General features: G+C 43.8%; 1 protein-coding gene across 2 annotated transcripts in view; it reads left to right on the forward strand.

Annotated features, from left to right (window-relative positions):
• Positions 1-321: 321 nt before the first annotated feature.
• Positions 322-13,092, forward strand: part of QARS1 (glutaminyl-tRNA synthetase 1) — a 90,297-nt gene continuing 77,526 nt past the window's right edge. The window contains exons 1-3 of one of the 2 annotated variants that reach the window (XM_068131319.2): positions 322-459; positions 4,167-4,314; positions 10,308-10,417. In XM_068131319.2, coding sequence (XP_067987420.1) covers positions 343-459; positions 4,167-4,314; positions 10,308-10,417 — 375 coding nt within the window. In that variant the 5' untranslated portion in view covers positions 322-342. The remainder of the gene's footprint in view (positions 460-4,166; positions 4,315-10,307; positions 10,418-13,092) is intronic. The other variant, XM_068131320.2, reaches the window with a different exon arrangement.

The raw sequence follows: 13,092 nt of genomic DNA on the forward strand, positions 1-13,092 counted from the left end.
ACTATAATTTCCAGGTACAGTGACTAGTCCAAGAGAGTTCAGTCCACTCCACTCCAGCAGTTCAGTCCAACATTACTCTAACTGTTCAGTGGAGGGCCACTTAATGAAAGAAACGTGTTTGAGCAATGCGGGTCGGCCATGACGACACCATCCGCAGCAGTATTCTTTTTCCTCTGCCATTACCAGCATTTATTTCGCCGATTGTCTTTCAAATTAATCTAAGTATGCCGTGCTGTTTGCTGTACACAAGTCTTTTGTAATCCAAGAAACTTGATTGGGAGAATGTGATCAGTATAATTGACGATTTTTACTTGCGGACAGCGGAAGTCTGTCTCTGTGAAGATGGCTGTTCCTGGGGAGGTGTCATTGCTGTGCAGTATCGGCTTGACCGAGCAAAAAGCACTTGAAACGCTCAAAAACGAAACTCTCGCCGCCAATATCAAGCGGGCTATTGCTGAGGTGAGGAGACGCCGGATTGGCGTCCTGTTGGTGGTTTTGGGCCGGATGTTGTCAAGCCATGTGTGTTTTGAACTGTGAGGCGATTTTTAAAAGTCTAAATACGAATGCGCTATTTAATTTTATAATTATATCCTTAGCGAAGGAAATCTCACGATCGATCGCTATCTTCCCTTCTGCTGTCAAAGTTCTCGATCCTTAATCACTTCCGCAGCAGTTTGTTTAATAATATTATTAATACGGAATTGAAGTGCTTCAATAAACTAAACGTAATGGTAATGCTGAAGTTATCCGAAGCTGTGCTGACGTTGTTGGCCAAGACTGAAAATTGTGTTTGCTTGTGTTTTGAGCAGGAGTAACACCAGCGCAAACACACACTGACACACGCACACACACACACACACACACACACACACACACACACACACACACACACACACACACACACACACACACACACACACACACACACACACACACACACACACACACACACACACACCTTTTTTTTTGTTTGTTTTTGTTTCTCACAATTCCATCTCTGATGGTTTTCAATTCTTATTTCTCTTATTCTTAATCTTATCCTTTATTATTCTTTCTTTTATCTTTTCATTTTTTTCACACTTTTTTTTCCACTTATTATTTTCATTTTTCATTTTTTTTTCCACACAGGACACACACACACACACACACACACACACACACACACACACACACACACACACACACACACACACACACACACACACACACACACACACACACTTCTTATTACTTAGATAAACATACAGCCGCATATTAAACTAGAGCAATGCGGCTGTGTCGCCAGTATGCCTCCACATAGTCCCACAATGGGTTGATGCCCTCGTTCACTGTCCTAAAAATAAACTATTTTGATTTAAATCCCTTCAGCTGTTCTCAAGTGTCACATTTTCACCAGCCATGACAGGTTTCACATTGATCGTATCGGTGAAACAGTTTCGGAGAAGGGATTTTTTTTAAATTTTCGGCTTTCAAGCTAATATGGCTGCCACACCATGTGACATATGACCTTAAAAAATGTACACTCTGCATTTGTATGGGTAGGGGATCGAACACATTTGTGAAGTTTTGTGTTGATCAGATAAGGTTCGTTTTTCTCTCCAAGATGGCTGCCAAACCACATGACCTATGACATCATCATTTTCAAACTATATGCAACAATGGTGTTGGATGATATTTGTAAAATTTCCCATTGATAGGGTAAGCGGTTTCAGATATACAATTATTTAATATTTTCCTTCAATCTTATATGGCTGCCACACCATGTGACCAATGATGCTTTCATGATCATCTTTTAATCGCCATGCTTAGTCAATGACATACGTAAAGTTTCGATTCAATCGATTTGGTGGTTTGGGAGAAGATGCTTTTTTAGGGTTTTTGGTTAAATCCAATATAGCTGGCGAACCATGTGACCTATGATGTCATAAATTTAATATTTCAATACAAATGTGTTGTACATCATGTGCATGCAATTTCCGATTTTTAGGATAAGGAATTCGATTTAAATATTTTTGGCTGGTATACCACTTCACCTATGATGTCATCATTATCATGCTTTTGTTCCCCATTGGGAGGACTTGACAACGTGCCAAGTTTAAAATTTTTCCATTCAGCGGTTTCCGAGAAAGAAAATTTTAATTATTTGCATTTAATCCAAGATGGCTGCCATACCACGTGACCTGTGACGTCACAATGATCATAAAAACATTCTGCATGGGTGTCACTCCTACCCTGAAAGTTTCGTCTCAATCGGACATGTGGTTGGTGAGAAAAACGAGGTTTAGCCCGTACGAACGGACGGACGGACGGACAACCTGAAAACACAATACCTCCGGCCACCTTCGGGGGCGGAGGCATAAAAAGTTACTGTATATATCGTGGTACTGTACCTGCAGAGACGACAAACCCCCTTGTTTTAGCATGTTGACCATACTGGCAATTAGATGAGCAACCCAGAGCTGGATATTGGGCCCAAACCTTTCATTGAATGATCTATAATCTTCTATCTCTGGCAGGATAGCCTCGAGATATGCACACGTGTCTGGACCGTTTAGCCCAGGTTTGAATCTTGGTTCAGGTATAAACAGTCACTGGTGTTTCACAGGCAGAGCAAGGAACCAAGGTGTGTGCCGTCTCCCAGACGGATGTGAAATTGTGCGCCCCATCTGCCGGCATTAGTTGGTGGGCGTTAAATCCCAGGGTGTCCGCCGCAAAGATCGCAAAGTGAGCTATTGCTGGCATCATGGCCAAATTCCAAATTCCTGCCGTAAATATTGATGGGAAGGCAATGGCAAACCACATAACATCTGAATTTGAGGCAAAACCTGCCTTTTCAGCCTCTTATAGGTGGCGGATCCGGATGGGGAACACAACGCCATGAGACCTTAATGTTCTCATTTATCGTACCAATTTTGGTCCATATCGGTGGTGTAGTTTGTGAGGAACATATGCTTTAGTGAATATGAGGGATATGGGGAAGTGAACCCGTGACCCTTTTCCAGGGGAGGTACAGCCATGGGGAGAACAACTTGAGGTTAGGGCGTGGTCAAGATGCCTCATGGCCAGTTTGGTCTGGATTCAGTTGTCGGTTTCTGAGAAGATTTTGAATGAAATACCAATAATTGGGGCAAAACCTCTCTCTCACATCCATTAAATGGGCAGATCCGGATGGGGAGCACAACCCCATGAGACCTTACTGTCCTGATGTATTGTACCAAATTTGGTTTGTATCGCTCATGTAGTTGTGAAGAAGATGTTTTGGTGAAAATGAGGGATTATGTGAGGGTGCCCATGATCCCCTTTCCGTGGAGATATGACCATGAGGAGCATTACTTAAAAGTTTAGGCATGGTCCCGATGCCCTGTGGCGAGTTTGGTCTTGATCAGTCTGGCGGTTTCTGAGAATATTTTTGAATGAAATACCAATGTGGGGGAAACCCCCATTCCCGGTATAGGGGGTGCATTCAGATGATGAGCAAAACACCATTAGAACTTTCTGTCCTGATGCATTGTACCAAATTTGGTCCATATCTGTCAGGTAGTTTGTGAGATGTTTTGCTCAAATGTTACCGGATAGATGTACGTACGTACGGCCGGACACCGGGATCCACTTTGAGTTTATTTTGGATAAATAACCTAATAAGGTGTGTGTGTCTATGTCTGAAAAATAATAAATAAATAAAAACAGCTGGGCCAATCTCCATCAACTTTTGCTGGTGTTACCTGGGGTCAGGTCATGGGTCCAAATAAAATCCTCCCTGTCCCCCATGAAGGGAGGGGAAGACTATTTGCTAATTTCGTTTGGCCACATGGTCCGGTGCAAGTGGTTTACCGACACCGATTAGAGATGGCACAAAATATATTTGCCCCACCTCCTCCATTACCATAACCTCCACTTCCAAGCTGCTCCCGGAAAAAGCGGGTGTTTCTCGTTTCTGAAAATTTGTCCTTTAATATGCAAAACATAACATTTTCCATCTGCTATAATTTTATGGAAATCAAACAATAAATGGTGCCATACAACACCCATGAAATTTATACACAATTATTCTGTGTATACAAATGCTCGTCAAATGTCCTCAATGTTTACTCTATCTTTTTACTCTATAATTTATTTGGTCACTTATTGTCGTCTCCCATTGTATCCTTGTGCTCCTGTGTGTGTAGGCAAGGATGGTAAAGACAGATGGTATAGACAAGACCATAGGCACCTTGCTTTATGGAGCTGCGTGTCGTCTCAAGGACACCAAACGCCTTCCCTTCCTCTGTCGTCGTATCGCCGCACGGGACCTCACCAATGAACAGCAACTAGCAGGTCTTTAGTGGAAACTTGAGAAGATGCACGCTTTTACTGTGGACGGAGGTTTTGTATTCACCCGTGTTTGTCTGTTTGTTTGTCTGTGCGCAGGACATTTTAAGAAGTTATGGATGGATTGGTATGAAACTTTATGGACAGGTTGCATGTGTGACAAGGACGAATTAATTTGACTTTGGTGAAGATCTGAATCCAGATCCGGATATGAGAATTTTCAAATTTTTAAAGACATTCTTCACCATTGAAAGAATGAAATGAATGAATGAATGAATGATCGTTTTAAAGGCCATTTTCCCCGCTAGAGCGGGGGTTGGCCTTGCGGGCCCCATGACAATCATGGTTCCCTGTTTGAGGCAATGTTTTTTTTTTTATGGCCGGATGCCCTTCCTGACGCCAACCCTTGGCTCTTACGCCAACATGTTCTTGACGCCAACCCTTCCTGACGCCAGCTCTTACGATGCGCAGGAATACGGTGTACCTATTCTAAATCGGGGTACACACCGTGATCATTCATCCCAGCAAGCTGGTACTCAATTTGCCGACCTCGGAAGGATGACAGGCTGAGTCAACCCCCCTGGCGTTAATTCAGCGATCGACCGGGATTCGAACTCAGGATCCTAGGATCCCAAGCCTGCACCCTAACCGCTAAGCCAACACCAGGCTATTTTCACCATTGAAAGATAAGGCCAAAAACGATTTATTTATGTGGACGGATTATGACAAAACTTGGCAGATGAGTTTCGTAGGTGACAAGAACGAGCCAATTAGATTGTGGTTCAGGTCCGGATACAGGTCCAGCCTGTTGGTGGGATACAACATGTAAACTGTTCAGCCTGGCCGAGGTATGCTCTCTACCGAGTGCCGTTATAGTTAATAGATTAGTCAAAATCTTAGGGTGGTTAAAGTGACTTAATATATAATTTGAGAAGTGCTTGTTACTTGCAAAATCGAAGATCTTTCGAGTATATTGGTCGGTTGCATTTGTTATTCTGTCTGTCTGTATGTCAGTCGCCTACAGGTCACAATTCTAAACCGATCGTCATTAAACTTCACCAAGTTGTAGAGGTCGTCACAATTGAGAAGCCTATTGATTTAGAAGTCTGAGGTCATCTGGAAGTCGAATTTCTAATATCGCCGTTTTTCATCCGATTGACTTGAAAATTGAACAGCATTTGTAGATTGAGTCACTGAATTGGGAAACCAACTATTTTTGAGGTCAAAATGTCAAAGGTCAACAAGGTCAAACCTCCAAAATCATCAATTGTATGAAAAATTATCATCCGATTGACTTTAAAATTTAACAGCATTTGCATAGTGCCTCATTGAATTGGTAAACCAACTATTCAAAGGTCAACTCAAGGTCAAACTTCTAAAATCGTCAATTTTCATCAGAAAAATAGTTACTTTTCATCCTATTGACCTGAGCTTTGATCAAGATCGTCAATTTTAATCTTGATGAAATGGACAATTCGATGAATCAATGGCAACCTTTTTTGTGGGCTTGGGGGAGGGGGGGGGGGGGGGGGAGTGAAGTTTGCAAGTATCGTGCTTTGCATGTGGTGGTGAACAGATGTGGTGGTGAACAGAGCAGTAGGCTACTCCATCTTCTTGTTTATTTGTGTTTTGACTTATTTGCCTTTTAAATTGCTGGACGGAATGAGTTGAAAACTGGTGGTTGCACTTGGTGTGCACTCGGTTTTAGGCAAAAAAAGAGATGTTGTAGTTCCCCATGTTCAGGAGAAGTGTTGGGTGGAGGGCCGCAGGTGAGAGACACAAGTTCTCTATGTGGAGGTGTTTTGTATAGCGCCGCTCCTGGTGTAAGGGGGTATTCCATGGCATGTACTGTACACCAATTGTCTGCATGAAATCTATTGACATAGAGTTGGGGGAATTATCATCCTAAATATTTTACTGTTTGTGTTTGATTTATATGCACACCTGAACCACTGAATGGAATGAGTTTAAAACTGCCTGTTGTGCTCGTGGGGTGCATGGGTATGTTTTAGAGGGTAGGTTTTTTACAAGAGGGTTTTAAAGGACAAGAGAGTACCTGTTGTACTCTCTTGTCCTTTATATTTACCAATGACTTTTTTTAAAATTTACTTCTTTGAGTGACCCATTGTGTTGTTTGTTGACGTGGTGGTCACTCAATGGTAGCTTATCACATTCTGTGCAAAATGCAGGTATAACTTGTCTTTTTGAACCATTGAATTGTCAAATGTAATGATTGTGTAGATTAGTTTATTTCTGTCTTAATGATCTTGTAATGATTACGTAGATGTTAATAATCGTGTAATGGGTCTCCATTAAATTTTCAAGCAATTTTTTTTTCAAAAATTCAAAGCACCTGCAAATCGGGTCGATGTGTGGCAGACACCTCCAGTTGTGCAGGACCCTTGCAGCAAGTGCTAGTGTTGCAGGAGTCGAGGGTCACCATTTCAGTTAGGAGGTACTTGTTGTGTATATACTCCTTTCCTGGACTGTCTGCCTGCTCATCTCGACAGAACAATGTGATATTACTGCTCCAAAACTGAAATGAGTTGAGACTGGTGAAATCATAAAATTTATTTATTTTTTGCATACTAAGTTGAGGCTCGTGTAAGACCTAACACGTAGAACATATAATAAAGGGAGCGGAAGACAAGAGGGGGAGAGAGAGGGAAGCACAACAACAGAAGAGAGCAGGGACATCAGGAGATTTGTGGGAGGGAGAGGACTGGGGCGGGTAACACAGGATAAACAAGATGGACACTACAAGGACTTTCAGGAAAGAAAACGGAATTTGAAAAAGGTGGATTTGGGGTGGATTAACGGGGTAGAAAAGATCATGGTTTTGGATGGGGGAAGATGCGTATGAGATGTGGTGGTGAACAGCTGTTTTGAAGACCTGGAGGGAGGAGTGGGATTGAAGAGAGTGTAGGAATTTGTTCGACAAAGGCGGGAAAAAAGAGGAATGAAAGAGTGAAGGTGAGGAGAGAGTCTTAATTTTGGTAGTTTCACCAGAAGAGGGTTTCTGGCAGATCTTGTGCATCCTGCAGAATATTTGGGGGATACAGCACAGACAGAGAGAGCAGGGGGTGCTAGACCAGAGAGGAGTTGGTAGAAGACAGAAAGACCACCAACCTACCTGCGGTGAGAGAGTGAATTGACCTCAGAATCAGCTTCATAGCGGGATGTACCAATGATTCTAAAAGCCTTGGTTTCTACAGCGTGAAGCTGAGGTATGTGTGAGGCAGGAGCACCAGCCCAGAGGGGAGAGCAGTACTCCATCAAGCTGTGGATGAAAGCTTTGCATGTGGTGAGGAGCTCATACATGCCAAGGAAAGACTTCGCACAACGGAAGATGCTCAGTCGGCGACTGGCTTTGGAGGCCAGCTTGGAAATGTGGTTTTCCCAGGAATTTTAATTTTAATATTATCGTAGATGATAGCCCAAACCTTTGGGTTTATTTCCGCAAAGTGAGTTTTTTTTACAATTGCCATTTTCAAGAAGATGGTGTTTGAATTTTTTTTTTTCAGCTGCTAATATTTGAAAATATGTCAAAAGACATCTTTTTCCTTATATTAAGTGTGCCGGAAAGTAATGTCGTTTTTTAAGCTGTGTATTCCGATTTGAAAAAGCGCCATTACTTTCCGGTACATCTAATACTTTGTTTTATGGGAAGAAACTATTGTGGCAGTATTTCAATTGTTAATGATTTTCTCAGCAAAGATAATGAAAGAGCTGTATTACCTGTTTTAAGGTGAAATGTAATATTGCAGAGGACATTGGAGTCTGAGGTGGCTTCTTGCGACACAGAAACCCTGGTGAACCGGTCTTTGCGGTTTATCACTCTTGTCTCTTGTTGATGAATCACTCTCAATTTCCAATTTTGCTCGGATGTGGGTGAAAGTATCGTTTCATAGTTGTGTACGTGGAAGCTCGTCAGTTAAAAACCTATCTATCCCGATCATTATGGACGTGTTGTCAGAGACTTTATATGTGACTGGATTGCACAGCATTAGGACCTTTGACCTCTTGGCCCCAAATTCTAATCAGTTAATTTTTACATCATTATACATACCTGTAACAAGTTTGAATTGGATCGCTTCAGCCGTTCTCAAGTTATAGACCTATTACAGACTTTGACATTTGCTCCCAAAATCTAATCAGTTAATCTTTACATCATTATACATACCTGTATCAAGTTTCAATTAGATCACTTCAGCCTGGTGTTGACTTAGCGGTTAGGGTGCCGGCTTGGGATCCTAGGATCCTGGGTTCGAATCCCAATCGATCGCTGAATTAACGCCAGGGGGGTTGACTCAGCCTGTCATCCTTCCGAGGTCGGCAAATTGAGTACCAGCTTGCTGGGATGAATGATCACGGTGTACACCCCGATTTAGAATAGGTACACCGTATCCCTGCGCATCGTAAGAGGTGACCAAGGGTTGGCGTCAGGAAGGGCATCCGGCCATAAAAACATTGCCTCAAACAGGGAACCATGATTGTCATGGGGCCCGCAAGGCTAACCCCCGCTCTAGCGGGGAAAATGCCCTTAAAACGATCATTCATTCATTCATTCATTCATTCATTCACTTCAGCCGTTCTCCAGTTATCAACATATTACAGACTTTGACCTTTGACCTTTTGACCTAGTGATGCTGAAATCGAATCGGTTCATCTTTGCATCATAATGTACACTTATACCAAGCTTAGAATCCCATCACTGGTTAACAAGTTATCGTGGTACCAGGATCTTTCGGTAAAATGACATCTAACCTTTGACCTCATGACCCCAACATCTAATCAGTTCATCGTTATGTCATTATAGCTACGTGTACCAAGTGTTTCGGCCTGAAGCACACCAAGCCAAGCCTTCCATCACACCGGCTTTATTTATGGGTCATCACTCATCACACACAAAATCTATTCCTTATCACACTCAAAATAGGAAATCTATTCCTACACATAAAACAAAGAAGGGAGAAGAGAGGGAAAAACCAGAGTAGGCCAGCACGAGAGGATAAGAGTAGGCCCCAATGCAGGCCCAGCAGTAGGCCCCAATGCAGGCCCAGCAGTAGGCCACAATGCAGGCCCAGCAGTAGGCCCCCAATGCAGGCCCAGCAGTAGGCCCCAGTGCAGGCCCCGCGGTAGCAAGAGTTTAATCCAAGTCAAACCGTCAGGTACAGAGGTGGCCGCAGGGGTTGATCCGGCACAAGTCAACCTTCAGGTACCGAGCTGTCCGCAGGGTTGATCCGGCACAAGTCAACCTTCAGGTACCGAGGTGTCCGCAGGGGTTGATCCGGCACACGTCAACCTTCAGGTACCGAGGTGGCCGCAAGGGTGGATCCGGCACAACCTTCAGGTGGAGAGATTTCCGCTGACAACGCTACAAGCACATGGAAAGGCACTCCGCCATGAGGCCTCTTCCAAAATGGCCACTCTCTCCTCTGAATCACCTTCCTGGCCCCTCCACTGCCCCACAGCCAATCATAGGCTTTATACCTGTGGACCAAACCACTTGGTCTCACTAAAGGGGGGGGGGGGGGGGGGGGGGAGGGGGGAGGAAGAAGAAGAAAAGAAAATAAAGGTCACAGACCGTAACACAAGTTTGACTTGGATCGCTTCAGCCGTTTATAAGTTACGTTGTAATGAAAACCTATCATGGACAGAAGGACGGACAACCTGAAAACCTAATGCCTCCAGCGTCTTTGTCGGGGAGGCATAAAAATGTTTTTCGAGGATCCCAAAAATTCTCGACGATGTTCTCGCGCATGTCTATTTTTACATTCATTTTTTTTCAAACCTTCAAGCTATATCTGCAGGCATTCCTCCCCAGATTCCATTGTCCTTTATGATGCAATATTTCGTTGGACAGAGCCTTAATTTGATATGTTCAAGAAGATTATTGTTTACATTTCATTGAATCCCCTTTTTATAGATTATTGTACTGGCAGTATTGTGTATGACATGGTATAGATGTGAAAGGCCTACTGTGTACTGGCGTGCAGCTGCATTGGACTACTTGAAGACTCATCCGGAGGACCCAATCGATGAGGCCGAGTTTAATCAGAGCTGTGGGGTTGGCGTGGTTATTACTCCTGAGGAAGTGGAAGGCGTGGTAAGCATCAGATGGTTTGGAAACTATGTTTGCAACAGTGAAAAGGGGGACACATTGATAGCATGTGCATGATTGGCCAACATGGATCTTCCCAGGAAAGCTGCCAAATATATCCCGTTGTTGCTCCAAATATGCTTTTGAACCCCCTCACCTCCCTCCAAAAATATAGTTCCAGTTTCACGGCTGACTCTACAAATGATAAATTCGATCATATTAATTTTTGATCCTCTGCATGCACCTCCTCAAACAAAAGACACAACAAAATCAACAGAGCTTTATGTGATTTGTGGCATGTTTGTTGATGGGAATGTCAATGTATATCTGTGCTACTGTGTACACTGTAAATGTACAATCTACTCAACATAGGCTACATCCCAGGTGATGCTGCTAATGTGATACAAGGAAAACTCAATGCTGCAGAAGAGGCGAATTGGCTCCTTATGTCTGTACTGACAGTGAGAATCTTCCAGATAGTCTGTATTTACCTTTCCCACCCGTCACTCATGTACCTGGTTGTGGGTGGATTAAAGATCTAGTCCGGCTCTTTCTTCTTAGTGCAGATTGTCCCATATACAGATAGTGGACAAAAAATGGAAACACCAGGGTACATGGGCCATACAACATATATGCAAATTATGGGGCTGCCACATGTACATGACCGGTGCATGAAATGTGCATATCTCTTCCTGGCTCTGTGTCTTTGTGTCTGTGTCTGTCTCTGTGTCTGTGTGTCTTTCTCTGTGTCTGTGTGTGGTGCGTTGCGTTGCGTTGCAGCTTGAGTTGGTATTAAGAGCCATCATGTTTGCAAGGGGTTACCTCAGTGACATTGAACGAGTTGTAATTCTTGGTGCACGTTTAGCAGGGGCTTCAGCAACAAAGGCTGCAGAAATTGCTAATGTATGACTAGGAACTGTCTTGAAGGTCATGTCAGCCAGAGAAAAAGAAGAAAAGGTGTCATCATCGAAGGACAACAGTGGGTAGAAGCGCATGCTCAGCAAGTGTGATGCACGGGCATTAATCCGGACTGCGAGGCGAAACGTAAGACCAATGGCGGACAAACTGCGTGCAGATTTCAATGTTTGTCATTGGCATGCTGTATCGTCGAACGGTCAGAAGATAATTTTGCTGGGTGGGATACCATAATCAGGTTGATATGCATAAACTGCCTCATCACTCGTGGATTGGAAACGCCTGCTTGTGAGTCCATTGGTGCAAATAGCATAGGCAATGAACTGCCGAGCAGTGGAGGAATGTGCTGTGGTCTGTCGTGCTTCACCATGTTTTCGGCGAATGGACATGTGCATGTGTGGCAACAGTTCAGGTAGCTCTGTGGCTCTGCGTGCCTGGTTCCAACAGGAAAATGGGGTGGGGAATTTTTCTTGGCATGGCCTGGGTTCACTCATTCAATTGGAATACGGGGTTAATGCAGCGCACCACATTGCCATCTTGAGCAATCATCTGCATCCAATGATGCAATATTTCTTCCCAGCTGGGACTTGTGTCTTTTAGGATGGCTGCTGCAGTCTTTAGGCCGTGTGTTGTAACCAGGTGGTTTGAGAAGCACGAGAATGAAGTTACCCTTCTTCACTAGCCCTCCCAATTGCTAGACCTCAATCTCATAGGATTGTTTGGAGAGGTGCCCAAGGCAGTGGTTTCCACCTCCATCAAACCGACATGAATTGGACGATTTCCTTGTGGAAGAATGGTGTCACATTCCTGCAGAACAATTCCACACCCTTTGTTGACTCCATGGCATGTCATATCCATGCCGTCCTGGATGCATGTGGTAGCCCAACACCCTACTAAGTGACATTCTGTTGGTGTTTACATTCTATTGTCCACTACCTGTGCAATAATAATGATGCATTTTGTTCAACGGCTTTGCACGGTTATCTTTGTTGTCCCCCGTCGCACCGCGGAGCGAAAGGGGGACTATGGTTTTCCCCTCTGTCAGTGTGTCCGTCCGTCAGTGCATCCGTCCGTCCATGCGTGCGTGCGTGCGTAAGCGAAGGACCGAATTCTAATTTTGTGTGTGGGTGCAACCCACGTCAAAATCCAAGATGGCCGCCGCCATGTATGTCTGAACCTTGTGAGCGGAATATCTTGAAAAATAAGCGAAGTACCAACTTCTAATCTGGTGTGTGGGTATATCTAGGCATAAGGAAGAATGCTATTTAAAATTGGGTCGCCACGTCAAAATCCAAGATGGCTGCCTTGCATCTTCCATTTTGTCAACTCGCATCACTTCAACGACAGGGGACCTAGGCATAACGCTTGTTTCTTCATTTATTCCATTGTCGCACAAGATCTCTCGTAATCTCTGGTATGAAATGAACTGCCTTGGTGCACGAATTAAATTGGCTATCGGGGGATTTGGTAGTCTCGATGTGTTGAGCTCTGTCCACGAGGCCGGTAAAGCTTTTCTTTTCCTTGTGACATTATTTGAAGTGCTGGCCAAAGTAGTGCATTCGAGAGTATGGGAATGGTAGCAGCTGAGTTACTTGATTTTTCACCAGATCGTTCATCTGCTCACTTTGTATAACCCTGCTGTGATGATGATGCACTTTGAAATCAGGTGTAGCACCATGGCGTTTGTGGCTGCGATGTTGTACTGTTCTCGTACTTTGGCGAGTATGTGACCGCAATATCTGTGGACCAACCTCTCATGTACATGT

Source organism: Myxine glutinosa, chromosome 11 (genome assembly GCF_964187855.1).
Source record: "Myxine glutinosa chromosome 11, kmMyxGlut1.1, whole genome shotgun sequence".
In the NCBI taxonomy this organism is placed as follows: Eukaryota; Metazoa; Chordata; class Myxini; order Myxiniformes; family Myxinidae; genus Myxine; species Myxine glutinosa.